At 44.6% G+C, this 27,969-nt stretch overlaps 1 protein-coding gene across 4 annotated transcripts in view; it reads left to right on the top strand.

Annotated features, from left to right (window-relative positions):
- afg1lb (AFG1 like ATPase b) overlaps positions 1-27,969 on the top strand; it is a 60,675-nt gene that overhangs the window by 26,280 nt on the left and 6,426 nt on the right. For all 4 annotated transcript variants that reach the window (XM_042095814.1, XM_042095813.1, XM_042095816.1 and 1 more), the window contains 2 exons: positions 6,350-6,408; positions 27,739-27,821. In XM_042095814.1, coding sequence (XP_041951748.1) covers positions 6,350-6,408; positions 27,739-27,821 — 142 coding nt within the window. The remainder of the gene's footprint in view (positions 1-6,349; positions 6,409-27,738; positions 27,822-27,969) is intronic.

Here is a 27,969-nt window from a genome sequence, read left to right as displayed (position 1 = left end):
TATTGGTGCCCTCTTTTTGCCAGTAGCATGGTCGTACTGTGTCAAAACATGAACAGTTTATGTTATATCTTGCTCGTACATCTGTAAAGTGTGTTTTTCCCTGCTGCTGTTCCAGTTTCCTCAACCACGATTAGCTCATTTGAAAATGCTCTCTGCCCTGCCGCTACAGGATGTAGCCAAGATGGCGTCCGATGAGGGCGGAAAGTGTCCATCTTTCTACACTCAACTTTTTGACCGTTATGAGTGCACCATCCGGGGACTTGTAGTGCACGTCGTGTCGTCAGAGTTTTCAGTGTGAACACACTCATGCACTCAAATGAGGTATTGTAAGCAAAGATTCTAGAACAGAGCAAGATGGATTACTGGCAGGAAAATACATTGGATATGTTGAAGTTCGTTCTATGACTCTATGGGCGCCGTTTTAGTAAGCTCATGTGTCGTCACAGATGCTGGCTACTGTGGGAATCCTATGGCGCTGATCCTAAAATGTTAACAATATTTATTCTGTAAAGCTGTATGCTCCGCTCTAGAATCTTTGATTGTAAGTGCAGAAGTACGTACTGCCATATGAGAGGCAGCGATTGGCGTTATTCAGTTCCAAGTTACAGTAGTCCATTTGTAGCTGCCACTCCAGACCTCATAGTTAGTAGGATGTTCTAAAATAGGAAATCAGGAACTTGCTTAACCCACTTGGGAAGGGAGTGAGTGAGGTATTTAATGGCGAACTTGCTTAAACACCACTCAGGAACCTTTGCCAGGAAGGGAGACAAGTCTGTAGTTCTTCACATCAGCTGTCAATTGAGCACCTTCAAGGTGACCTGTCCACTCGACAGAGGCACAAACACCAACTCTGTGCACTTAACTGAATTGACGACCGCAACATTTAAATATAACTTTATTGGTGTCTTATAATTTTACATGGTCTCAATGTGTCAAAACACGAATAGCACCTTCAGGGTGACCTGTCCAGTCGACAGAGGCACGGAAGCGCAAAATTGAAGCAGAGGGCTATGCACAGAGCAGCAGGATCATAGTGCGTTCTGGTGTTCTTTCTCATATCCGCATCCGCGGTCTGATTGGTTATAATTTGGTTATAATTTGATTATTTATAAATCGATATTGTAAAAAGGGCTACCAGAATAATCTGGTGGACCAAATAATATTGCTGGAGGGCCAGCTTTGGCCCTTGAGCTGCCTGTGGCTGACCCATGCCCTAGGTTGCTGTGGCGACCCATGCCCTAGGTTGCTGTGGCGACCCATGCTCTAGGTTGCTGTGGCTGACCCATGCCCTAGGTTGCTGTGGCTGACCCATGCTCTAGGTTGCTGTGGCTGACCCATGCCCTAGGTTGCTGTGGCGACCCATGCTCTAGGTTGCTGTGGCTGACCCATGCCCTAGGTTGCTGTGGCGACCCATGCTCTAGGTTGCTGTGGCGACCCATGCTCTAGGTTGCTGTGGCGACCCATGCTCTAGGTTGCTGTGGCGACCCATGCTCTAGGTTGCTGTGGCGACCCATGCCCTAGGTTGCTGTGGCGACCCATGCTCTAGGTTGCTGTGGCGACCCATGCTCTAGGTTGCTGTGGCGACCCATGCTCTAGGTTGCTGTTACTCTGGAATATTCCTTTAACATTGGAAATCTGGGTTTCACTCTGTGAGAATGGGGTGTTTCCCCCTCTCTCTCTCTCTCTCTCTCTCTCTCTCTCTCTCTCTCTCTCTCTCTTTCTCTCTCTTTTTATCTCTCTCTCTTTCTTTCTCTTTTTATCTCTCTCTTTTTTTCCTCACACACAGGAGCACATAGCCTTGTTCACACATACAGTCACAAACATACAGTATGCACATAAACACACATTTACTTAGACTGGCTCACACATAAACACACACACACACACACACACACACACACACAGGTGCTTTCGCTCTTGTCATTTAGCCACTGGGTCCAGGTCTCAAGGCTTAAAGTGCCCATAGTATGAAAAAATCACTTTTTCTGGGATTTGATGTGTTATTGTGTGTCTCTGGTGCTTTCACACGCATACAAACTTGGAAAAATCCATGCTGTTTTGAGTGAGATAAGGGTTTCTGGATGTATCCTGCCTTCAGCCTCAAGGGTGGCTTTTGACGTCACAAGCCGCAAGGCTTTTGACGTCACAAGCCGAAACATTTCAATATTCCCACCCACCACCTCCTTTTAGGGCAATTACGTTACGTGAATATAATGGAAACCTATGGAGCTGCATCGAAGTGGGCAGGGAAAAGGATTTATACTTACTAAATCGTTGAACAAACGTGAATAAAAGGCACAAAATAAGGTTGGTGTGAGAGTTATCTGTTTGTTCATGGGATTCATTCTAATTCCATCACTTACATATTTCCTACAACTAGGTGAGATAGCTAAGCTTATGTTGTAGGCTACTGAAGTTCCACTGTTCGAGCCATAGAGCCAAGCCTACGAGTTCAACTGTTTTTTAAGCCTACATATCTCAGAAAATAATGTAGATACAAGCTTAAACCTTTACTACTGTTTAACCAAGCTTAAACAGTAGTTGTTGGGTAATATTTAGCATTAGTATGAAGCAAAGCCAAGATTGTCAGGCTAGGCTGGAGGCATTTGTTGATTTGGCACGAATGACCCTGGTAACAGTTAATGGAGTGGGGCGTGGGTAAGTGAGCAGCAGCTCATTAATATTTAATGAGCAGCAGAAACAGCACACTTTGACAGGGACTGAAAAAGAGTGTAATAGAGGTAGGTACAGGGTTCCTACGCAGTATGGAAAACCTGGAAAAATATGGAATTTGATTTTAGTAATTTCCAGGTCTGGATAAGTATGGAAAAAAGAAACAAGGGTATGGAGAAATATTTGTGTTTCTAGACTATTGCATCTACAGTTCTAATCACTTCACTCAGGTCATAATGAACCATTCCTACTGTTGTGTAGCTTAAGTTGTTAGTCCACATCAAGATACAATTGAATGGGGGTCCTCAGAAAAAAATCTCTCCCACAAGGGGACCCTGGTACCAAAACCAAATCGAGAACCCCTGTTCTATGCACATGCTCTACACCATTGTGCACTGGTTTGTTTGCGTAGCTCTGCTATTTTCGGCTAAAACACTAGTAGACTTTTTGGATTTTGTAAAAGTTACCAAGACATGGATACTCTATTATCTGATAAACTGTTATTGCAAACAAATAATACTGGTTACGGTGATTTCTGAGGCCTCTGCCAGCAGTGCACTAGTCTCCAACATATGTAGGCTATGCTGTATCAAATGTGAGTGCACCTTCCAACTCAGCACTTCCCCAACGAAAAGTATTCAACAAAGTGTTTTCTGAGGGCTAACAAGTTAATAATAAGCATTATTATACAGCTATTCACAATGCTAGTAGAACACTCCATTGCCAATGTCTCGAATATGGTCAGAAAAATCTATCGAGAAGTTTGAACATTTGAGTATGGAAAAAGTATGGAATTTTGAAATGGAAAATGTGTAGGAACCATGTAGGTAAGAATCTTTTACTACAAGCTATTTCCAGCAAACAACTTCAGAAACATGTTTTCTGGAACTCTAGACCTATTTTAACTTGTTGAAATATAGTCATAATACGGGCACTTTAACATCGCTGACATTAAAGCGCTTGCTTGTCGTTTTAAGACTGACGCATCCACTTACAAAACGGCAGGGATCATTGATAGCGGCAGTGCATGAAGAATAAAAGTGAGTAACTCTTTAATCTCTCAGCACCACGACCCCGCCCCCCCCCCCATCCTCCAACCACCTTTTCTCCGCCTCATTGTGTATTCAAATGCACTCGATTTACCTACAGCGTAGCGTAGCTCTTAATTCATCCATTTACGAAGAGACAAAACAAAAGACGGAGAAATGGGAGGGAGAGGGAGAGATGAGATGAGATGAATAGATGAAGAGCAGTGAAGTATCATCCGTCTGACATCTTTTTACAACAACCAAGAATGAGTGTTGTGGGGGGGGGGTTGATGTGTGTGTGTGTGTGTGTGTGTGTGTGTGGGGGGGGTTGGGGGTTGGTTGGGTAAGGCTCTTGCACACACCTCCCCCTATCACACAAACACCTCCCCAATCTAACCTCCTCAAACAAACCCGCATGCATCAAGTGGTCTTGTTGTGGATGCGGGTGTTCCATAAAGACATGCTCTCCTGACATCAGGGACCCGACGGGGCCGCTGGGATGGGGGGGGGGGGGGGGGAGGTGAGTGAGGAGGGGGTGGGGGGGGGGGGTCGGCGTAGAACAAAGTGGCCGTGAGCCGGGGGGGGGGGAGGGAGGGGGGGGGGGGGGGCGTGAGCAGCGGTGAGAGAAACTTCACTTAAACTCCTTTATTCTGTTTCTTTTTTTAATTAGACAACTAATGGACGCTCGGTGTGCACATGAAAGAGTGAGAGCGGCTCTAGGCCATTGATGTTTGGAGACAGGGAGGGAGAGAGAGGAGAGGGAGAGAAAGAGAGAAAGATGGAGGAAGGGAGATGCTCTGTTTTGTGGTTGTTGTAAGAGTGTTTGTCCTATCTCTCCTCCATGGCCTCAGAGAGCCTGATGAGAGGAGGAAGAGGAAGAGGAGTATAGAGGAAGGAGAGATGGCCACATGAGAACAGTGGGGATAATACAGATAATATAGCCGATAGAGAGCTGACTGTGTGTGTGTGTGTGTGTGTGCGCTCGTGTGTGTGTCTGCAGGTGTGTGAGTGAGTGAGTGAATATGGGGATGATGTAATCAGGGTAGAGACTAAAGGGCCGTTCACACCAAGAAAGATAACTATAGCGATAACTATAAAAAAAAACATAGTTCTGAATGACGACGTTCACACATAAACTATAACGATAACGACATGAAGAACGATATCGTTGGGGATCACTTTCAGAGCGATAAAAAGCTAACAGCCAATTAGAACCCATCGCATTTTACCCATCGCATTCATTAACACAAGGAGAGACTTTCACTTGGACACTTTTATTGTTATAGTTGTAGTTGTCGTTATAGTTATCGTTATCGTTCCTGGTGTGAACGGCCCTTAAAAGCGTGTGTGTGTGTGTGTGTGTGTGTGTGTGTGTGTGTGTGTGTGTGTGTGTGTGTGTGTTTATTGGTCCCGTTTAGCTGTTAACCTGTGTAGCTGGGGAAATGCATTATTATTATAGACGAAATCAGTAACTGGTCGAAATAGAGAAAGGGATGAAGAGAAAATTAGTGAGGGGGAAAAAGAGATAGAATGAAAGAAAGAAAGATAAAGTGAGAGAGAATTGTGTTAGCTAAGTGGAATGTGAGCAGTTTACTAATGGCACGTAGCTCTCCTGTTAGTGCAGGTGCATAAAGGGAAGCAGTTAAGCACTGAGCAGGCTCGTGAGCAGTCTGTCTGTCCTTGGAGTGTATTGATCGGGAGTTAATTCTGCAGTCTGCTTTGCTATTGTACTGTTCCAGGAAAGGACAGCGCAGAGTTTTAATAAACAAACCTATTGAGCAGTGCTTTTTTCGTTGGTCTGCCATTAGTAAGGGTGATGGCCTAGGCCCTCAGAAATCCTTTTTGTGCTGTATGTGTGTATATGTGTTTGTTATGACATTTGAATTGAAAAATGTGAAGAAAGAACACAATATTCCTCTCAGCTTCAGCCTGCCACAGATCACTCACATTTCCAACTCACACACATGTGCTATTTCAGTCAATCTCAAACAATACACACACACACACACACACACACACAGACACACACACATACACACACACACACACACACACACATAAACACAGACACACACACACAGAGTCACCATAATTCACTCTCTTACATTTCTGGCCCCTCAGAGGCTTGACCAGGTGTCTCTCTATCTCTCTTTGTGTGTGTGTGTTAGCAGGATGCTCCAGATGTAATTTGCTCTCGCTGAGCTAATTGTGGCAGTGTATACAGCTTGCCGAGAGTGTCATTGTGTGTGTGTGTGTGTGTGTGTGTGTGTGTGTGTGTGTGGCTTGAGGGAGCATAGTGTCTCTGTCTCATTGTTTGGGAATGTAATGAATTTCATGTGGGTCCTTCTGGCCATCCACACACACTGGAGCCAGCAGAGAGAGAGGGAGAGAGAGAGAGAGGCAAAAGAAAAAAATCAATTTCTGCCTCTCCTCGTCCCTTTTGTCCCTCATCCCCTCCCATCGTGGACCTCATCAATAGCCACTTTATTTGCCAATCAGAGGAGGAGAATGATGTTATTAGGGCTAAAGAGCAGCGATGATGGTGAATCTCTCTCTCTTTCTCTCTCTCTCTCTCTCTCTCTATCTATCTCACTCTTTATCTCTCTGTTCCTCTCTATATGTCTCTCTCTCCCCTCGTCCTTTTTCAGAGCTGTATAGAAATGGTCTTCAGAGGGCTACCTTTGTGCCTTTCATCCACATGCTCAAGGTAAAGACAAAGTCATTCAACTCCTGTTCATTTATCTGCCCCTCCCTCCCTCCCGCTCTCTCTGTCCTCTCTCTCTCTCTCTGTCCTCTCTCTCTCTCTCTGGCCTCTCTCTCTTTCTCTCTCTCTCTCTCTCTCACTCCACTCCCACCCACCCAATCCCCCTGACGTCCATGTCCGGCTTGTTGTTTTTTTGATGTGTTTTTCCTCTGTCTTGGTGTTACATATACACACACACACACACACACACATTTACACAAACATTGACACACACACACACACACACACGCACACACACACACACACAGCTACACACATTTATACACATGACCAGCTTGAGAGGGAAAAAGGCACCTTTGATCATACCTGGAGATGCGAAAGCAGAGACAAATAGAGGGCCGGTAAGTGAAAGAGTGAGTGCGTGAGAGAGAAAGGGAGAGAGAGAGTGCGTGAGAGAGAAAGGGAGAGTGAGAGAGAAAGGGAGAGAGAGAGTGAGTGAGAGAGAAAGGGAGAGAGAGAGAGAAAGAGAGGCTTTCAATGGCCCGAGCGTAGGTAGGCAGACAGGAATGAGGCCGGCCTGCTTGCATTTCAAAGTGAGCGAGAAGCACGGAAGGCAGCGACGTGAGCAACTGCTTTGCAATTTAATGGCATTATTGTAAGCAGGTATCTGTGAGGCCCTGCCGCCAGTCGGGGTAATTATCAGTGTGTGTGTGTGTGTGTGTGTGTGTGTGTGTGTGTGTGTGAGACACAGAGAGAGGCAGCATAATAAATAATCACTGAATCAGTGCCAAACATTTTACTGCATGCAAACACACCACAGTCTTGTGCGTTCACATACACAAACACATTCTTACACATTTCGGTAGTATTTTTTCCTGGTTTAAAACAAGCAAAACTGGAAAAACAAATTGATATAGACCTTTGGTTTTCGTCACACACACACAGACATAATGGTTAAAATCTGTTATTGTAGTCAAACTCTGAAGTCTCTCACAACACGTATTTACTTTTTTAGGTGACACACTAAATGTTAGTTATTGTACTTTGGATTGGATTGGATTATCCTTAAAGGAAAATTCCGTTTTTTAGCACTTTAAGGCCCTTTTCTGGTTTGTTTTGGATGAACTAGAGTGGTGGACACCGAAATTTTGACGATTGGTCCTGTCTCGACTTTTCTGACTCGTTTTGAATCGCCTTTTCACTTCTCAGGGTGGCTGGCAATGGGCATACTACCTAGTAGTAGGCTACTCAAACATGTCCTAAAACAACCCTTAACGTTCGTTTTCAAAACTGTGCAACTCACCGAGTGGTTAGTGGAGTTCGTTGACTATTAAAAGCAAATATATCGGCGCAATGTATGATTCGTATTTGAACCTGAAGCATAGACGGTGGCGCAGTAATATCAACGTGCAATGACAGAAATCAATGGGATTTTACAAAATGGCAAATAAAAGACGACAGAAACTGTATTTCGCTATGCTACTTGTTTTGGAACATCAACGAACACCACTAACCACTCGGTGAGTTGCACAGTTTTGAAAGGTTGTTTTAGGACATGTTTGAGTAGCCTACTACAGTATGCCCATTGCCAGCCACCCTGAGAAGTGAAAAGGCGATTCAAAACGAGTCAGAAAAGTCGAGACAGGACCAATCGTCAAAATTTCGGTGTCCACCACTCTAGTTCATCCAAAACAAACCAGAAAAGGGCCTTAAAGTGCTAAAAAACGGAATTTTCCTTTAATGCACCCAAGGGGCAATTTGGTTCACAGCAAGTAGCCAGCACAATACTCTCAATCAACATAAAACATTACATTTGTATTGAGAACTTTATTGGTGCAAATATAAGATTGGTCAGTGGGCATAGAGCAATGCAGTGATAAAACTGCTCTTAAAGGAGAAATCCAGCTGATTTTTACATGGATATTGATCGCTAGACGTCACCGAGTACTGTCCATAGAAAAAAAAATGACCAAAATCGGTGCTACCGAACTGGAGTAGGTGCAGCTAATGGCCAGTGCTCCCAGTCAAATACAATGCTAGGTCTGGGGGCATCATCTAAACATGCCTTTTTGCCTCTTAACCCTTAGAACCCGCTAAGTGCGTCAAAAAACACACCCTTTCTTCTCTGTTACATTGCTCCGGAACTGTTCATCGCAGCAAGATGAAACCTTTTTTGCATGACAGAGCAGAAGTGGGGCTTTCCAAAGAGACTACACACTTGTCTGTACGATCAAGTATGAAAAACAAATCATGAAATTAAATCAAATTGCATCATATTTACAGTCTATACTTCTCTGCGTTCACCTGCGCACTCATTACTCTCGTTTGAATTACTCGCGAACCCGTGATCGCATAGATATGGCAAGCATATCAGATGAAAGAGGGGACACAGGGCTATCCATTGGTACCATGTATATCGATCCTTCTCGCTTATAAAAACAGACGAAGTGACTGCAAAATAATAACGTCATGTACACAAACCAACACTGCACACCCATTACTCTCATTTGAATTACTCGCAGACCCGTGATTGGATAGATATGCCACGCATGTTAGAGAAGACTCAGAGCTATCATTTGATACCAAGTACATCCTTCTGGGTTATAAAACAGTCGAAGTGACAGCAAAATAATAACTTAATATAGCTGGACTTACCCCACGTTTTTGTCTGTTTTTGTGGCAAAGCATGTTCATAATCCGGTTTTGAGACCCTAGCAAATTCCTGCATGGCATCCAATTCAAGGCTCACATTGCATCCCAATTTGTGGAAGAAACACCTTTTTTGCCTTTACTTTGTTCATGGCAATGCAGTATAAAGTTGAGAATCATTATGAGTGCATACAGCATAGCACACATAGGCACACAGGCTAACACGCAACCTCGGGTCAAGTCAGGTCAGATCAGTTCGTGTCACAGATATGGAGCGCAGAAAGGTCATTTTTCATCACTAAATAAAAAATGGCATTTATTTCTGTAAATCGCACACCACATATTTCTGTAAACTGCTCAGCCCCTGAGTATCCCTCCAACATGGCAATTATATTGCCCGATTCAGGACAGTCTGCCCTACACACACATATGAAATGCATGTAGAGCTATGACCTTGCTGTGGTGAGATACATGTCGAAATATAAGAATTTTTATAATACGCTTTTTATATTTTAATTCTTTAAAAATCTAAATAAAATAATCAATGCTAGTACTAAAGCATGAAATGATAGCAGATCTGGATAGCCTAGACTGCTGAAAAAAACAATATATAATATGTGTGTGTGGCACTTACAATGACCAGAATAAATCCTTATGAATAAAGGTAGTGAAAATGCCCTAAAAACAGCCTAGGGTTCTAAGGGTTAACAGACTCAAAATGTCATTAAAAGTTCTGTGCAACATGAATAGCGTTTTCAACTCATTAATTGTGAAGAAACCGTTTAAATTCAAAGTTTGTACTATTACGTATCTCAGTTTCCATCAGTTGCTTCCAGGAAAGCCCAAAAGAATGTTGTCGAGCTCATGCCGGCTTTACAACTCAAACTTGACGTTTATTTCCCTCAGAAATAGATAATTGAGCACTGTAATGGTTATGACCATATCAGTGTTTCCCATACATTGACTAATCTGTGGCGGGGCGCCACAAAATAAAAATCGGCCGCCACAGATTAATATTCTATGTTTAATTTAATTTAATTTAATTTAATTTAATTTAAATTAAATATAAGGTCAAATCCTTGCATTGCCATTGAGCTGCGCTTTTTACGCATGCAGCCTTTCCTTGTCCCGCCCCGCTCTCTCTCAGAGCCCGCTGCCACTCCTCTGCATGTGCATTTAACAAAATATTCAGGATTGTTGAAGGATTGTTGTTACCACATAGAAGCATTGCATAGAAGACGTCTGGCTAAATTGCTATTAAATCCGCTTAGCATCGTGACCATGCTGCGCAAATTTGTTAAAAACTGCTGCATTGAAGTGAACTCTGCCAAGGTCTTATCACAACATAGTTGTCTACATTGAAGAGACTAAACTAAGTTAAGTTATGAAATCAAGCAGTATCTCAAAGCTAACGTTAGAATACTGTTTGGATGTCGAATTTAGCATGCTTAGCCTACTTACAGCTGCTTGTCAATTTCGTTGAAGGGCTCATTTTATTGACTCTTGACACTGAATGTTTGCAAAATCCCGATGTAAATGGATTTCAAAATTCAAAAGTGCGAAGTACGAACCTTTATTTTAACTATGTAGAAAACGTTATGAATTGCATCCACACATCAGCAGCCTTTCAACTGTGTTTCAATTGCAAGGGTTCCCTCAAACGTCTTAAAGTGACAGGCACTCAATTAGACCTATACACTACCAAGACGATCTTAATACCCCCCCCCGCCCCCCCCGTTGTCCAAGTCAGCTACCGCCACAAGTTGAATCCAATTCTGTGGGAAACACTGCATATTAATGAATATGTAACTACATGGAAACGGTCCAAATGAGCTTGCACATTACTGAAAGCTAGCTCTATTCTCGAGCTGAAGTATCGTGGGAATTAAGTTGTTGCAGGAAAAGGCAGAGTTGTGTGCAGATGTGACAGTAAAAACTTTGAATTTAGACAGTTTCTTCACGAGTAGAAAACGTATTGTTTTGTCACGTAAGGACCCTTAGGCTACTTAAACAACGTAACTGAGTCACTCACCAAGAGTGTGATAGACGCTACCGTCATTTTGTATGCGTTAATTATCATTTTTGCACGTTCCGGTTCGTAAGAAAAAATCCCTATGCACGATTGAATGGGGTTTCGGGAATCATAAAAATGATGCCCCTAACTGCTCGAGAGTCCCCGCGTGTATATCCTCTTTATAAAATCAGTGTGTAGGCTGTCTCCCTGAGGACTTTAGATCTGCTATATCCTTAAACGCAAGCACCCATGTGTATTTAAATTAGCTAGGCTATGTACCAAAAATGACATTTTACCGTGAGTCGAAGAGCTGTAAACAGTGTTGTAACTTAAATCTGCGTGTACAAAACCGCTTGGAGCTCCAGTGGAATTTTGATTTCACAACGAGAATTCTCGGTCTAACCGTTGATGTGCCGACGAAAATAGGCATCAGCACCAACCTCTGATCAAGGCAAACAAAATCTGACTCGGTGTCCGTCATGTTTGAAAGTTTGTAGTGCTGCGAGGGAGAACGTGCACACGCAGGGGTGCAGTTAGGCAGAGCTGCATCTGTCTGAATGGTCTGAACACAGAAGAACAAGTGGCTTTGATAAAATGGCCCATTATTTGACATACTACCGGTATTACGATATTGTCTCAACTACATATCGTTTTCAAAAATATATCGGTCGTAGTCATAATACCGATATATCGCCCAGCCCTAGTTGGACTATGTGTGGCGCTGTGTCAAATACAATGGATGTCAATGGAGGAGTGCCGTGTGGCTGCGTTCAAGACAACTCTGTGTGTGGCTGCGTTCAAGACAACTCTGTGTGCCGTGTGGCTGCGTTCAAGACAACTCTGTGCCGCGTGGCTGCGTTCAAGACAACTCCGTGCCGTGTGGCTGCGTTCAAGAGCCTCAGCACGCCTGCCTCCCTTGTTCAAGGTTGCAAGTGAAATACTTGCACCGTTTGTGTACAAAACAAAAACCTATTACATGCAATAAGGCTGCTGCTAGCATAACACAGGTAACCTCCTGCTTCAGAGGCCTAGAGCAGACTGAATCCCCAAGGATCCAGTGATTTTAGAACAGCGTAGGGGTGTTGTTTGGCACATTCCATTCTTTTAATGGAGTTCTCACATGATTGCCATTCATAAGTGCTACTTTATCGTACTTTATCGATTTTTTAACGGAAGGGGACTTGACCCATATCAGAAATTATCAACCACAAAGTGACGTGACTAGCTTTTGAAAGCTTTGAAGTGTAAACAATCCAAAGTTTGAATGTGACTTTTTTTCCCACAGGTGGGGTTTGGACCCCCCCCCCCCCCCCTCTGAACAGGCACTTTCAGGGTTACCGCTTATGGCTTGTGTTCTGCAGGAGCCTGTGGGGTCCTGAAAGTCACTCTGAGCCCCCTCCCACCTCATGCCCCCCCCCCCCCCCCTTATTCAGTCTGGCCTGGCCTCCCTTGAGGCTCTGAATGCTCCTGCACCCGCGCAGGCTTTGGGTCCTCTTCTCTCAGGCCCCTTGCCCCCGGCTCTGCTTTTGTTTGGACATCTGGATTTAGGCTGTCCCCAATGATGCCCGACCCAAATGAGGGTGTTTGGGATGGCCATGTGGGTCTTGACCTCAGTGCATGTTTTGTATATGCGCGTGTGTGTGTGTGTGTGTGTGTGTGTGTGTGTGAGTGTATGTGTGAGAGTGAGTGTATGCGTGTGTGTGTGTGAGTGTGTGTGTGAGAGTGTGTGTGTGTGTGTGTGTGTGTGTGTGTGTGTGTGTGTGTGCGTGCGTGCGTGCGTGTGTGTGTGCGTGTGAGTGAGTGTATGCGTGTGTGTGTGTGTGTGTGTGTGTGTGGTGACAGATAGTGGGGACCCCTGTGACTCTCTCCACTCTGTTTTCAGGGTTAATCCCTCAGACATTGACGCCTTCACTCTTCAATTAACTTTTGGCTAGCAAGGACCCTCTCTCCTCCTTATCCAGCTCCTGCCTTCTTTCCTTTTCTCCATCTCTCTATCCTCCTCTCTCTCTGTCTCTGCTCCTCTTTATCCTCCTCTCTCTCTGTCTCTCTGCTCCTCTTTATCCTCCTCTCTCTCTGTCTCTCTGCTCCTCTTTATCCTCCTCTCTCTCTGTCTCTCTGCTCCTCTTTATCCTCCTCTCTCTCTGTCTCTCTGCTCCTCTCTCTGTCTCTGCTCCTCTTTATCCTCCTCTCTCTCTGTCTCTCTGCTCCTCTCTCTGTCTCTGCTCCTCTTTATCCTCCTCTCTCTCTGTCTCTCTGCTCCTCACTCTATCCTCCTCTCTCTCTGTCTCTCTGCTCCTCTCTATCCTCCTCTCTCTCTGTCTCTGCACCTCACTCTATCCTCCTCTCTCTGTCTCTCTGCTCCTCACTCTATCCTCCTCTCTCTCTGTCTCTCTGCTCCTCTCTATCCTCCTCTCTCTCTGTCTCTGTGTCCTCTCTTTATCCTCCTCTCTCTCTGTCTCTCTGTGTCCTCTCGTTATCCTCCTCTCTCTGTCTCTCTGCTCCTCTCTCTGTCTCTGCTCCTCTTTATCCTCCTCTCTCTCTGTCTCTGTGTCCTCTCTTTATCCTCCTCTCTCTCTGTCTCTCTGCTCCTCTCTCTATCCTCCTCTATCTCTGTCTCTCTGCTCCTCTTTATCCTCCTCTCTCTCTGTCTCTCTGTGTCCTCTCGTTATCCTCCTCTCTCTCTGTCTCTCTGCTCCTCACTCTATCCTCCTCTCTCTCTGTCTCTCTGTGTCCTCTCTCTATCCTCCTCTCTCTCTGTCTCTCTGTGTCCTCTCGTTATCCTCCTCTCTCTCTGTCTCTCTGCTCCTCTTTATCCTCCTCTCTCTCTGTCTCTCTGCTCCTCACTCTATCCTCTTCTCTCTCTGTCTCTCTGTGTCCTCTCTCTATCCTCCTCTCTCTCTGTCTCTCTGTGTCCTCTCTCTATCCTCCTCTCTCTCTGTCTCTCTGCTCCTCTCGTTATCCTCCTCTCTCTCTGTCTCTCTGCTCCTCACTCTATCCTCCTCTCTCTCTGTCTCTCTGCTCCTCTTTATCCTCCTCTCTCTCTGTCTCTCTGTGTCCTCACTCTATCCTCCTCTCTCTCTGTCTCTCTGCTCCTCTTTATCCTCCTCTCTCTCTGTCTCTCTGTGTCCTCTCTCTATCCTCCTCTCTCTCTGTCTCTCTGTGTCCTCTCTCTATCCTCCTCTCTCTCTGTCTCTCTGCTCCTCTCGTTATCCTCCTCTCTCTCTGTCTCTCTGCTCCTCACTCTATCCTCCTCTCTCTCTGTCTCTCTGCTCCTCTTTATCCTCCTCTCTCTCTGTCTCTCTGCTCCTCTCTCTGTCTCTCTGCTCCTCTTTATCCTCCTCTCTCTCTGTCTCTATGTGTCCTCTCTCTATCCTCCTCTCTCTCTGTCTCTCTGCTCCTCTCTTTATCCTCCTCTCTCTCTGTCTCTCTGCTCCTCACTCTATCCTCCTCTCTCTCTGTCTCTGCTCCTCTTTATCCTCCTCTCTCTCTGTCTCTGTGTCCTCACTCTATCCTCCTCTCTCTCTCTGTCTCTCTGCTCCTCTTTATCCTCCTCTCTCTCTGTCTCTCTGTGTCCTCTCTCTATCCTCCTCTCTCTCTGTCTCTCTGTGTCCTCTCTCTATCCTCCTCTCTCTCTGTGTCCTCTCTCTATCCTCCTCTCTCTCTGTCTCTCTGCTCCTCTCTTTATCCTCCTCTCTCTCTGTCTCTCTGCTCCTCACTCTATCCTCCTCTCTCTCTGTCTCTCTGTCTCTCTGCTCCTCTCTCTGTCTCTCTGCTCCTCACTCTATCCTCCTCTCTCTCTGTCTCTCTGTGTCCTCTCTTTATCCTCCTCTCTCTCTGTCTCTCTGTGTCCTCTCGTTATCCTCCTCTCTCTCTGTCTCTCTGCTCCTCTCTCTGTCTCTGCTCCTCTTTATCCTCCTCTCTCTCTGTCTCTCTGCTCCTCTCTCTGTCTCTGCTCCTCTTTATCCTCCTCTCTCTCTGTCTCTCTGCTCCTCACTCTATCCTCCTCTCTCTCTGTCTCTCTGCTCCTCTCTATCCTCCTCTCTCTCTGTCTCTGCACCTCACTCTATCCTCCTCTCTCTGTCTCTCTGCTCCTCACTCTATCCTCCTCTCTCTCTGTCTCTCTGCTCCTCTCTATCCTCCTCTCTCTCTGTCTCTGTGTCCTCTCTTTATCCTCCTCTCTCTCTGTCTCTCTGTGTCCTCTCGTTATCCTCCTCTCTCTGTCTCTCTGCTCCTCTCTCTGTCTCTGCTCCTCTTTATCCTCCTCTCTCTCTGTCTCTCTGCTCCTCTCTCTATCCTCCTCTCTCTCTGTCTCTCTGCTCCTCTTTATCCTCCTCTCTCTCTATCTCTCTGTGTCCTCTCGTTATCCTCCTCTCTCTCTGTCTCTCTGCTCCTCTTTATCCTCCTCTCTCTCTGTCTCTCTGTGTCCTCTCGTTATCCTCCTCTCTCTCTGTCTCTCTGCTCCTCTTTATCCTCCTCTCTCTCTGTCTCTCTGTTCCTCTTTATCCTCCTCTCTCTCTGTCTCTCTGTGTCCTCTCTTTATCCTCCTCTCTCTCTGTCTCTGTGTCCTCTCTTTATCCTCCTCTCTCTCTGTCTCTCTGTGTCCTCTCTCTATCCTCCTCTCTCTCTGTCTCTGCTCCTCTCTCTATCCTCCTCTCCTGTCTCTATCCTCCTCTCTCTCTGTCTCTCTGCTCCTCTTTATCCTCCTCTCTCTCTGTCTCTCTGTGTCCTCTCTCTATCCTTCTCTCTCTCTGTCTCTCTGCTCCTCTTTATCCTCCTCTCTCTCTGTCTCTGCTCCTCTTTATCCTCCTCTCTCTGTCTCTCTGTGTCCTATTTATGTTTCTATGATGAAGACACACACAAATAGTACACTTGTAGCAGCCTACTCATCTGTCTGTACCACTGCTTCTCTTTCTCTCTCTCTTTCTTTCTCTTGCTCTCTCTCTCTTTCTTTCTTTCTTTCTGTTTTTCTTTTTTTCTCTTTCTCTCAAATATATTGTATTTTCTTTATCTTCCATCTCTGTCACACACACACACACACGGTATACACAATAGCTCCTGAGTTATTGGCCTCCTCCTTTGTTGTTTTGTATGATCTCTGCAGACCTAGGTACGCCCTCAGACAGGGAGCCCTGAGAAATGTTTCATTACTCCCCTCTAGTGGTTTGTTGCACACATGACATGGTCAGGTCCCCATTAACCTTTAGAACCTGATTGACGCAAAGTGCGTCAAAAAACACACCCTTTCTTCTCTGTTACAATGCTCCGGAACTGTTCATCGCAGCCTTTATTGCATGACAGAGCAGAAGTGGGGCTTTCCAACGAGACTACACACTTGTCTGTACGATCAAGTATGAAAATGAAAAAAAAAATCATGAAATTAAATCAAATTGCATCATATTTAGTCTATACTTCTCTGCGTTCACCTGCACACCCATTACTCTCGTTTGAATTACCCGCGAACCTGTGATCGCATCGATATGGCAAGCATATCAGATGAAAGAGGGGGCACAGGGCTATCCATTGGTACCATGTTTATAGATTCTTCTGGCTTATAAAAACAGACGAAATGACTGCAAAATAATAACGTCATGTACAAACCAAAGCTGCACAGCCATTACTCTCGTTTGAATTACTCACGGACCCGTGATTGCATAGATATGCCACGCATGTCAGATGAAAGAGGAGACTCAGAGCTATCATTTGATACCAAGTACATCCTTCTGGGTTATAAAACAGACGAAGTGACAGCAAAATAATAACTTCATATAGCTGGACTTACCCCACGTTTTTGTCTGTTCTTGTGGCAAAGCATGTTTATAATCCAACGCTATCATGTGTTTCTCTATGGCAAAGCATGTTCATATTCCGGTTTTGAGATCCTAGCAAATTCCTGCATGGCATCCAATTCAAGGCTCACATTGCATCCCAATTCGTTCAACAAATAAACACCTTTTTTGCCTTTACTTTGTTCATGGCAATGCAGTAAAAAGTTGAGAATTATTATGAGTGCATACACATAGGCATGCAGGCTGACACGCAACCTCAGGTCAAGTCAGGTCAGATCAGTTCGTGTCACAGATATGGAGCGCAGAAAGGTAATTTTTCATCACTAAATAAAAAATGGCATTTATTTCCGTAAATCACACTGCACATATTTCTGTAAATTGCTCATCCCCAGAGTATCCCTCCAACATGGCAATTATATTGCCCGATTCAGGACAGTCTGCCCTACACACACATGAAATGCATGTAGAGCTGTGAGCTTGCTGTGGTGAGATACATGTCGAAATATAAGAATTTTTATAATACACCTTTTATATTTTAATTCTTTAAAAATCAAAAGAAAATCAATGCTAGTATTAATACATGATAGCAGATCTGGATAGCCTAGACTCTCCTGAAAAAAACAATATATAATATGTGTGTGTGGCACTTACAATGACCAGAATAAATCCTTATGAATAAAGGTAGTGAAAATGCCCTAAAAACAGCTTAGGGTTCTAAGGGTTAAGAAATGTTACGAATACAACTAGATGTACTGCAAAGTGGTACAAAATATGACCACTGCTCAGTCTTGCACATTCTCTCTGCAAAAATAAATCACGCTTGTCAATTTGTCTCCATCTCCTACTCCGTCCCCTACTCTTGCAACTTTTGTGTATGTAAATGAGTGTGTACATGTACTGTATGTGTTTGCTTTTGTGTAATATGTGTGCTTCTGTGTGTGTGGTGTGTGTGTGTGTGTTTTCGCTTGTGAGTGTGTGTGTGTGTGTGAGTGTGTGCTTGCCTGCATGTGTGTGTGTGTTTTATGTGTCTGTGCATGTGTGTGTGTGTGTGTTCGCTTGTGAGTGGGTGTGGGGGTAATGGGGGGTGTATGTATGTGTGCGTGTGCCTGCTTGCCTGCATGTGTGTGTTTTTGTGTATGTGTGCATGTTTGTGTGAGTGTGAATGTGTGTGTGTTTGTGCATGCGTGCATGTATGTGTTTGATACCAGCAACATGTTTCAAAAAAAGTTGGGACGGGGGTAACAAAATGCTGGAAAAGTTGTGTAATGATAAAGAAAACAAAAGGAAGAATGTTTCACAACTAATTAGGGTAACTGGCATTACGATTGGGTTTGAAAAAGAGTATCCCAGAGAGGCAGGGTCTCTTAGAACTAAAGATGTAGGGATATTCATCCCTCTGTGTAAACCTGTGTGCACAAATGATGAAACAATGTCATTTTAATGCTTCTTCACATGAAATTGTGAAGTATTTAGGGAGTTCATCATCTACAGGACATAATATTATTAAAACATTCAGAGAATCCAGAGAAATCTTTGCAAACAAGGGAAAGAGCTGAAAAACACATTGGATGGCCGTGGTGTTTTGGACCTCAGATGGCACTGCATCAACACCAGACCTGTTTCCAGACCTGTCATTGTATGGGCTCAGGAAAACCTCTGATAAACATTGTCTATGTGTCCAGTTTGATACTCAATTCAAAAACTGCAGCCAAAATTGTAACAGCAAAAATTGATACAGACATGATACTGAAAATACCACCCTCTTATCTGGGCCTGAGCTTGATTAAAATGGACTGAGGTGACGTGGAAAAAGGTCCTGTCAATCAAAGTTTGCCATTCTTTTTGGAAATCATGGACTCATTTGGGCGAAAGAGGAGAGGGCCTATCCAAGTATTCCACCTATCCAACTTGTTATAGCGCTCAGTTCGAAACCCAACATCTATGACTATGTGGAGGAGCATTAGATTAGTGCCTACAGCATGGGCATCTTGCACATTTGGCAAAGCAAAATCAATTCTGAATAATGTATATAGGTTTTGAGCAACATATACTGCCATCCAGGTAATATCTTTTCCAGGGACGACCTTGAATATTTCAGGAAAACAATGCCAAAATGAATTCTGCACATATTTAAATAGTATTTCTCCATAGAGGAAGAGTCCAGGTGCTAAGGTGGCCTGTCTGCAGTCCAGATTTGTCAAATTAGGTGCATAATGGAATGAAAAACATGACTAAGAATACCCCATACTGTTGAGCAACTGAAATCCTATATCGGGGTGTAATGGGACAACATTTCATTCTCAAAACTCTAGCAACTGGTCTCCTTGCTCCCGTCCCAACTTTTTTTGAAACATGTTGCTGGCATCAAATTCAAAATTAACATATACTTTCCATGAAATAGTCCAAAGTTTCATTTTCAACATTTGATATGTTGTCTATGTCCTTTTTGCTGCTAAATATGGATTTACAAGACTTGTATATTGTGACATTCTGTTTTTATTTACATTTTACACAATGTCCCAACTTTTTCTGTTTTGGGGATGTAGTATTAGTACAGAGATTATTACATGATTATTAAAGAAGAGTATCAGGTAATGGATTAAGAGGACATTTTTATTACATTACTGTGGATTACATTACTTGGAGTTATTACATTACTGGGAAATGATTACATTATTGTGTACACTTAAGCACTAATGCATAAACACTGCTCTCTACTGCAGTGGGGCTGTTCCTTCATTTCCGGTGTATTTGAGATTATTTGCTTGTAGCCACACACACACACACACACACACACACACACACACACACACACACACACACACACACACACACACACACAGTGGCACTATGCTAACCTCATTCCACTCATAAGTGCCTCTTTTTGAATGCATCTTTTTGTCCACTGACAAAGACTAGTTCCACTGAAGAAATCCCCTCACTGAAGTAACTTAAGTAAAATACATGCACAACCCCGAGTTCACATTTAATTGAAGTGTGCTGCATTTGTATGGTCTTGTTCAGTCATCTGATCCAATATATTTTCTTCGACATTTTTTACACAACAGATCACTTCAGCCTTAAAGGAGGACATAGCGGAGGGTAGGAGAGGTTGAGAGAGAGAGAGTTTTTTTTTTTTTTTTTTTTTTTTTATTCTTATACTTTCTTATTCTTATACTGTATATAAAGTGATTATTTTGTACTTTGAGAGCAAAGAGCAACCGGAGTCAAATTCCTTGTTTGTATAAATTCCTTGTTTGAAAACCTGGCCAATACATCTGATTCTGGATCTTCTGTCTGTCCCAAACGAAAGGCGTACTGTCTGCAGCTTTGCTATCAGCTGTCAGTTGCCGTAATCGCGCGTGCATGAAAGGTCATTTTGTCTTGTTCTGCGGACATGGTTCAGATGCAGGGTTTCAGCATCTCTTTCTTTACTGACCAATTATAGAGACCAGCATCTGCAGTTGTCTGGCTGCTCAAAGCAGCAAAGGTTCCATGTATGCTGCTTTCAAAATCTGCCCAAGCAAGCGAAGGCATCTTTGAAGGCTGAATTTGATACACATAGTTTATTAGGATCTACTCCAATATCGTTATGCCACTGAATGATGTCTTAAAAAGATCCACCCTTCTGTTTCAGACTGACCTGCTATTCTGTCTCAATTCCCATGAATCAGTAGTTCAACATAGAGAGGGGGCTCCAAAGCTGAGACCCAGGTGCAGAAGCCTGTTTGCCCCCACACACAGGAGTCCTGAGGGGCAGAGACGGGTGCAGGACAGGGGTCCTCCCCTGGAGGTGGTGAGAGGAAGGTCCTGGCACAACGAGGGGGCAAATCCCCCATGATGCTCCTTCCAAAAACCAGAGGGCTGAGGTCATGAGAGGGTGATGGGAACGTTTTAGGAATGTTGCATGAACCAAACCCCTTTACTGGCAGAAGGCGTTAACAAGGAGAGGGAATATATATAATTAGGCGCAATTAGTGTGTTGCCCGACTCTCTCTCTCTCACACACACACACACACACACACACACACACACACACACACACACAGTTGTTCCCAAATCCCTGAAAGCATTGACTGAAGAAAGCCAAAACCAACCCCCCACTCACACACCCTCTTCCTTTCTCTCTCTCTCTGTTACACACACACACACAACAACTTTGAAGTAAGAGGTGTCACCCATTACTGCACCACATAAAGGCACTGTTTTAAGCTGTCTTTCCCCTCTCTCTCCACTTTCCTGACAATGCACCCCCCTCTCTTTCTCTCTCTTCATTCTCTTGCTGCCACTAGAGTAGCTGTAAGACAGACCCATATGAATATACGACAACTTACGACAACAGACACATACACACTCTGTCTCTCTCACTCACTTACACACACACTCACACCCACCAACACACTCACACACACACACACACATACAGACACACACACGCACATACGCTCACTCTCTCTCACTCACTCACACACACACACAAACACATATACACACAGACACACACTCTCCCACACACGCACTCAGCACCCTGCTCTAACTACCCCTTCCCACCCCCCTCCTGCCTCTGTGTTCTTTGAGGCTGGAGGTTTTTTGGTCAGTTCTCTTCCCCCCCAAAACAAAAAGCGAGGGATGGACGAGAAAGAATAAGTAGGAGTGAGGGAGAGAAAGAAGACGATGTAGAGATGTTTTCACCAGCCTAATGAGGGAGGGGGGCCTTGTCAGCCCTGGGCTCAGCTAACACCGCCTTTTGTGGACATTCAATGGAAAGGCCCTCTTTGAAAAACTCAAAAGCAACTTTCCCCTTTTTGGAGAAGTAGAGAGAGAGAGAGAGAGGGAGGGAGGGAGAGAGGGAAAGAGAGAGAGAGAAGCCACACTTTTTTTCTGGCGAAACTGCTGTCCAGGAAAGGTCTGGACCATTGACATGCAACAGCTACTCAATGACTTCTCAAATAGAAGGCGAGGCAAAAGAACTGTCTGTGTTAGAAGTTCTCAGCGAATCAGTGTGTGTGTGTGTGTGTGTGAGAGAGAGAGAGAGAGAGTGTGTGTGTGTGAGAAAGAGAGAGAGAGAGAGAGAGAGTGTGTGTGTGTGTGAGAGAGAGAGAGTGTGTGTGTGTGTGAGAGAGAGAGAGAGAGACAGTGTGTGTGTGTGTGTGTGAGAGAGAGAGAGAGTGTGTGTGTGTGTGAGAGAGAGTGAGAGAGAGATTGTGTGTGTGTGTGTGTGTGAGAGAGAGAGAGAGAGTGTGTGTGTGTGTGTAAGTGTAAGGGAGAGAGTGAGTGTTTTATCATCACCATTTTTGACCAAAGAAAAACGACCAGTTCGTGCTTGACCTATATTAAGACGTCTGGTCAGTGGTCAGTGTTGAAGTCGGCCTAAGCAGTGTGTTAGTGGGTGGTTTATGTTAGTCATATGAAGCAAGGTTCAAGTTAGTGCTATTGAAGGACCGCTGTGTATTTAGTGCAGTCTGTTTGCATGCATGGTAGAGTCATGAGGTTATGTGAGTGTCATGAAGTAGAGTTAAAGACAAGTTAAGTGCTACCGAATGATTCTTGTGCAATCTGTCCGTCCGTCCGTCTGCGTGGTAGAGACACTGTTGGATGATTATGTCAGTCTCATGAAGGAGCGTTGAAGTTAAGTGGTAACCCAGTGACCTGTGAGTTAATGCACTCCATCTGCATGGAGTATACTGCTGCTGCTGCTGCTGTTGCTGCTGTCTCCCTGATTGCTGATGGGAGGTCAGTGCTTTAACCTCAGAGCAAGTCACAGATGAAGGATAACGACGGGCCTGGACTGACCTACGGTCTGCTCACTCAGGGTGCTCGATTATCTTGATATATCACAGGGTGTTATTATGATGAGAATGATTATCACGATGATCCGAGCGGTCAGGTGTCAGGTGGGTGAGGAAGGAGGGACATATTTTATTTACACCTCTGATCCCCCCAAGCACACGTCACCAGGAAGTGTGTGTTTGACATTTACATATCCAGCAGTGTTGTACTGAGTAGAATAGTTTTAGATACGGTGAGGATAGACTACAAGCTACAGGACACCAAACCCCTCAATATACGTAAGGCTATGGTCCTGCAGACACCCCTCACTATACTGTATGTAAAGCTACTGTCCTGCAGAAACCCCTCACTATAGGCTACTGTCCTGCAGACACCCCTCACTATACTGTATGTAAGGCTACTGTCCTGCACACACCCCTCACTATACTGTATGTAAGGCTACTGTCCTGCACACACCCCTCACTATACTGTATGTAAGGCTACTGTCCTGCAGAAACCCCTCACTATATGTAAGGCTACTGTCCTGCAGACACCCCTCACTATATGTAAGGCTACTGTCCTGCAGAAACTCCTCACTATATGTAAGGCTACTGTCCTGCAGACACCCCTCACTATATGTAAGGCTACTGTCCTGCAGACACCCCTCACTATATGTAAGGCTACTGTCCTGCAGAAACTCCTCACTATATGTAAGGCTACTGTCCTGCAGACACCCCTCACTATATGTAAGGCTACTGTCCTGCACACACCCAACAGTGGGAGCAGGTGGTACCAATATTTGCTGGTTTATTAACAGGTTGCGGGGGGCAATGTAGCACAAATCGGTAGGGTGGCATTTTCCAACACCTACAGGAACATGACGGAGGTTGACTTTGAATGAGAGAAACTCCTTGTCTGTTCGCTGACCCGTTTGTGTGTAGCATGGTGTTGTGTGGTTGGAAATAAGCAAAATGATTTTGCTCAGTAATTAAATTGCTATTAGTTTATGCGGGACGGTAGCCTGGAAAATCCAGAGCCTGGTAATCTAGAAAGATTAAGGGCCTGGCCAAGAACAATGTAATGGCCCAACTCGAAGGGCGGCAACAAGCATGCATTTGAAAATCTCACTGCACGCAATTGGATAACACTAGACCAATGTTTACTCTGAATGATTCCGGACTTCGACGCAATTGGATAACACTACGACCAATGTTTACTGACCTCAAACATTGCAGCGCTGTCGTCATCAGTTTAGCTCGTCTCTGGCCCGCCTATATCAGATACGCCGATTTGATTGGTTCCCCGGGATGCAAGGGGTACAAGTAACGTGCATCATTGCTCATTGCCAGAGTGTCTCGCGAGAACTGTGGATTTCCAGGGTAGCGGGACGGTATTAACACATTGCATGGTGCATTGTTACACAGATTAGAGCCCAAAGGGTCATTTGAGACCATGTCAATGGCACTCTTTTAAAACATTTAGTACAAGCTGCTCTTAATACATCTGTCTGCTACATATTGAAGAGTTATGAATGCAGCATACTATGCGTGACATTACAGACCCAGACCCTGAAACAATTGAAATGAAGCTATTTTCTCTTCAAACTTTTAGTCTCATACGTTGGTGACTGAATGCCCCCTTGTCTAGTTCTAATCTCATACGTTGGTGACTTAATGCCCCCATGTCTAGTTCTAGTCTCATACGTTGGTGACTAAATGCCCCCATGTCTAGTTCTAGTCTCATACGTTGGTGACTGAATGCCCCCATGTGTAGTTCTAGTCTCATACGTTGGTGACTGAATGCCCCCATGTCTAGTTCTAGTCTCATACGTTGGTGACTGAATGCCCCCATGTGTAGTTCTAGTCTCATACGTTGGTGACTGAATGCCCCCATGTGTAGTTCTAGTCTCATACGTTGGTGACTGAATGCCCCCATGTGTAGTTCTAGTCTCATACGTTGGTGACTGAATGCCCCCATGTGTAGTTCTAGTCTCATACGTTGGTGACTGAATGCCCCCATGTCTAGTTCTAGTATAGTGGAGTTTTGCAGATGTTTGGCTGATGTGAAAATGACACATGTGAGAGGGATGGAGACCGAGCGAGGGAGAGGAAAAAAGTAGAAGGGAATGAGAGAGCGAGGGAGAGGAAAAGAGTAGAAGGGAATGAGAGAGCGAGGGAGAGGAAGAGAGTAGCGAAGGACAATAGGCGGAAGTGGTGAAGAGTTTGGGTTCCTAACCAGTCTATCAAAAGGCCATAATCACATAATGATCATCGGGAGCGGCCCTATCACCCCTGATTATAAATATCCTCCCATCACTGCCTACACACTGATTGTGCTCTTCCTCTCTGTCCTGCTCAATTTTCAACTCACTCTTTCTCTCTCTCTCTCACTCTCTCTTTCTCTCTCGCTCCCTCTCTCTCTCTCTCTCCCTCTCTCTATTGCTCCCTCGCTCTCTCTCATTGGCTTTTGTCTTCTCCCATCATCTCGCTTTTCTTTTTAGTGGTAGACGATGAGGACAGCTGGTAGATTCCACTGTTGTGTCAGTAATGGGGCCTCTCAGCACCTTCAACTCCACACACACACACCACACTACACACACACACACATACCACACTACACACACACACACATAACACACACACACACACACACACACACCACACTACACACACACACACATACCACACTACAAACACACACACACACACACACACACACATACCACACACACACATACCACACTACACACACACACACACACACACACACACACACACACACACACACACACACACACAGAGTTCCAGAGACGTAAGGCGGCGGAGAGCTTTATAAGATTACTTTAACACAAGCTCATTTTTAGGGATTTGCAGATGGAGACATTATGAATTGATGGTGTGTGATTGCTGATTTGTCTCTGTATGGTTTTGCCGCAGTCTCTCAACCTCCTTTCAATGCCTGGGGGGGGGGTAGGGTCCAGGTCAGATCAGGTCCACTGAACTACGCCCAGTACTGTGATGCATTCTGAAATCCCATTGGTGCTACGATTACAATTTATCATTTTGTAATAAATGTTCTCGTTTCAACAAACACACATTATTAAACCTGTTGTTTGAGTACAAAGGTGACACAGTTTATTGCTTTTATATGGTGATCACTGGATCATGACCTTTAATGAGTGACCAAGAGTAGACCCAGGCTATAACACAGGTTTTAGCCACCTTACCTTTAATGAGTGTCCCAGAGTATGCCCAGGCTGTGGCACAGGGTTTTAGCCACTAACCCTTTAAGGAGTGACCCAACAGGCCCAGGCCATGACACAGGTGTCAGAGCAGCACGCAGAGGAGGGGAGGGGAGGGGCAGAGACAAAGACTGGCATCTAGAACAGCAGCAGCACCCTGCTCGTCACAGCGGTTGCCGTGGCGTCTGTTGAAGCAGAGACGTCGTTGAGGAGGTCATCAGGGTTGATGATGAAGAGACTGGTTTCTTTCTCTGTCTCTCTCTCTCCCTCCCCCACATTGTTTCTCTCCCTCCCTCTCGATCCCTCTATCATACCCCATCTCTCTTTCCCTCTCTCTTTCTCTATGTCTCTCTATCCCTCTCTCTCTCTCTCTCTCTGTCTCTCTATCCCTCTCTCTTTCTCTATGTCTCTCTACCCCTCTCTCTCTCTCTCTCTCTCTGTCTCTCTCTATCTCTCTCTCTCTCTGGGTCTTTTTGTTCTGCGCTGCTCGCTGTTTGGCAGCCTGTTATTACCTGTGATTCAACCAATTGGCTTGGACGCATAACCCCCTGAGCTCCGGAGAGAAAAGTTGACAGCACTGAAGAATCGGGATGGGGTGGGGGGGGATGGGGGGCAGAGTGATGGAGAGAATATCTTCTCTTCCTCCTACTGTGTAGTGATTGCTAATTATTCCCCGTTGAAGGGGGAGGGTGATGGTACAGATTGGAGGAGAAAAAAGAAACTTGAACGGAACTTGATTTCATAACTCACTGGAGCATGTCTGGAGCCTCCAGACGTCGGAGATAATACGCCGGTTATCATATAGCACATACACTAATGGGCCAGTTATCATATAGCGTACATTAATGGGCATATTGGAAAGTTTAGAGAACTCTGGCGTTATACCTGAGGGTTTCTTTTGTACTTTACTGCTCTCTGTAGAATCCACTGTTAAGATGCTGCACATGTAGATGTTAACACCTTTCCTTAGTGTTTTATTGATAGATAGATAGATAGATAGATAGATAGATAGATAGACATACATACATACATACATACATACATACATACATACATACTTTATTGATCCCCAAGGGGAAATTCAAGCTATTGAACTACCCTATTGAAGCTGTGACGATTCCAAGATATGTTGGTAACACTTTACTTGACAGTATCGACATAAGAGTGACATGACACTGTCATGAACACATGATACTGTCATGACATATGAACCCTAATCCTAACTCTAACCCTAAACCTAATCCTAATCCTAACTTGTAATGACACTTAATGACAGAAGTGTTATGTCATAAAAGTTTATGACTTGTTTATGACACATTCATGACAGTGTCATATCACTCTTATGTCGACACTGTCAAGTAAAGTGTAACCGATATGTTTGAAAGATGAAACCTGACTTAAAGGACAATGACATGGCATAAAAAATATCATATCTTGGGACCATATATTGTAAATGAACAAACACAGATATCATAAGCTGCTTTCAGACACATCCTTCACAGTATATGCTGATCTTTATCAAACGGAGGTCCAACCCTTCGGCTGATTCAGATATGATGCTAACATCTGGACATTATGTGTGAATGACACCGACGCACATTAACAAAATCTCCGCGTGGTTGAACACGCAATGAACAGAATCTCCGCATGTTCTTCGCTTCGTTCAGACGTGAGCTCATTTACATAATGTCCGGAGGGGAGTAGTGTAAGAGCAGGCTAAGTTCGGAGTTCCAAATGTCCGGTTATGTTGTTCAGATATACGACCCAACCACTTGACATCCGCAGAACATGCAGACTTACACCTATGTCTGAAAGCAGTAATGTGTGTGTGTGTGTGTGTGTGTGTGTGTGTGTGTGTGTGTGTGTGTGTGTAGGAGCACTGCCAAACAACCTGCTTAGACTCGGGAATGGACTACAGGAAGAGGGAGATGCCTGCAGCAGGAGTACTGTACTACCTGTAAGGGTCTTACACACACACACACACATACTCACCTCACACACACACAACCTCTCTCTCTCTCTCTCTCTCTCTCTCACACACACACACACAGCCACAAATATATCTTAGCTATTGTGCTGTCAACTCAGGGTCCTGTACTATTGTC

The sequence above is a fragment of the Alosa sapidissima genome, chromosome 6 (assembly GCF_018492685.1).
Source record: "Alosa sapidissima isolate fAloSap1 chromosome 6, fAloSap1.pri, whole genome shotgun sequence".
NCBI lineage: Eukaryota > Metazoa > Chordata > Actinopteri > Clupeiformes > Clupeidae > Alosa > Alosa sapidissima.
Note: the sequence above shows the minus strand (reverse complement) of the source record. Positions and strands in the feature narration are given on the sequence as shown.